Raw genomic sequence first — 856 nt, forward strand, 5'->3', positions numbered from 1 at the left:
AAAAAGCATGGTTAGCATACCTGATGGAAGAGTGTTCATTTCCCATGTTGCTTTCTTCTTAGAAACTTATTTGTAGGACCACATATTTATGGTGAATGGAAGATCAAGATTTCGGTACAAAAACCAGGCACATTTCAGAATCAAAAGTGGTATATATAGATGCATTTCGGTGCTAAAATAGACCTTTGAAGGCAACTATTAAACAAAATTACACAATAAAAAACCTGTCAGGTACTTAGTGGTTTTTTTTTTAAAAGCAACAAGCATTGCTTTTAATTAAGGATATGAATATTTACAAATTAAATAGTTAATCACTGATTGAAAAGTTGGATGAATATTGTTTATTCAGGATTGTTACTGGGAACTCATTACAAACCAGTGCTTGAAGTTATAAATCCACTTCTAAATTCACATCTTATGTGAACTGAACATTGCAAGATCTTAGATTCAACACTGGTCAAACCTCACACTTCCATCAATTTTTAATTTTTCAATCTTATCATCTGCTATTTTGCCTAAATAAAATTTCTTGACTTGTTAAAGTGTAGTTCTAAATACACCTTTAATTTTCAGTGAATCTGAGATCATGCTTCAATTCAAGTGAAGGGTCTAAATTTCAGTGTTACGATGTCTGGATATTTTTTTTTTCAATGTAAGTAATATTTTTCTCTAATGTCCTTTTTATATCATTTGTGGTTTGTTGGTAATAAATCAATAAATATCTTTCTTAGAAAGGTAATATATTGGTTCATAAAAAAAATCTAGCTTAAATGTAGAGATGATAATATTGTCCTATCAAGAATGTAAGATCATCAACAATTATTTTCATAAGAGTTTTGTAACATGGGCAACTTCT

General features: G+C 29.4%; 1 protein-coding gene across 3 annotated transcripts in view; it reads left to right on the forward strand.

Annotated features, from left to right (window-relative positions):
* The window catches only part of LOC145990480 (proton-coupled zinc antiporter SLC30A1-like), a 31,418-nt gene extending 30,772 nt beyond the window's left edge, over positions 1–646 (forward strand). For all 3 annotated transcript variants that reach the window (XM_083126177.1, XM_083126182.1, XM_083126186.1), the window contains one exon: positions 574–646. In XM_083126177.1, coding sequence (XP_082982303.1) covers positions 574–576 — 3 coding nt within the window. In that variant the 3' untranslated portion in view covers positions 577–646. The remainder of the gene's footprint in view (positions 1–573) is intronic.
* The last annotated feature ends 210 nt before the right edge of the window (positions 647–856 follow it).

Source organism: Lepisma saccharinum, chromosome 1, assembly GCF_977018435.1.
Source record: "Lepisma saccharinum chromosome 1, izLepSacc3.1, whole genome shotgun sequence".
Taxonomy (NCBI): Eukaryota; Metazoa; Arthropoda; class Insecta; order Zygentoma; family Lepismatidae; genus Lepisma; species Lepisma saccharinum.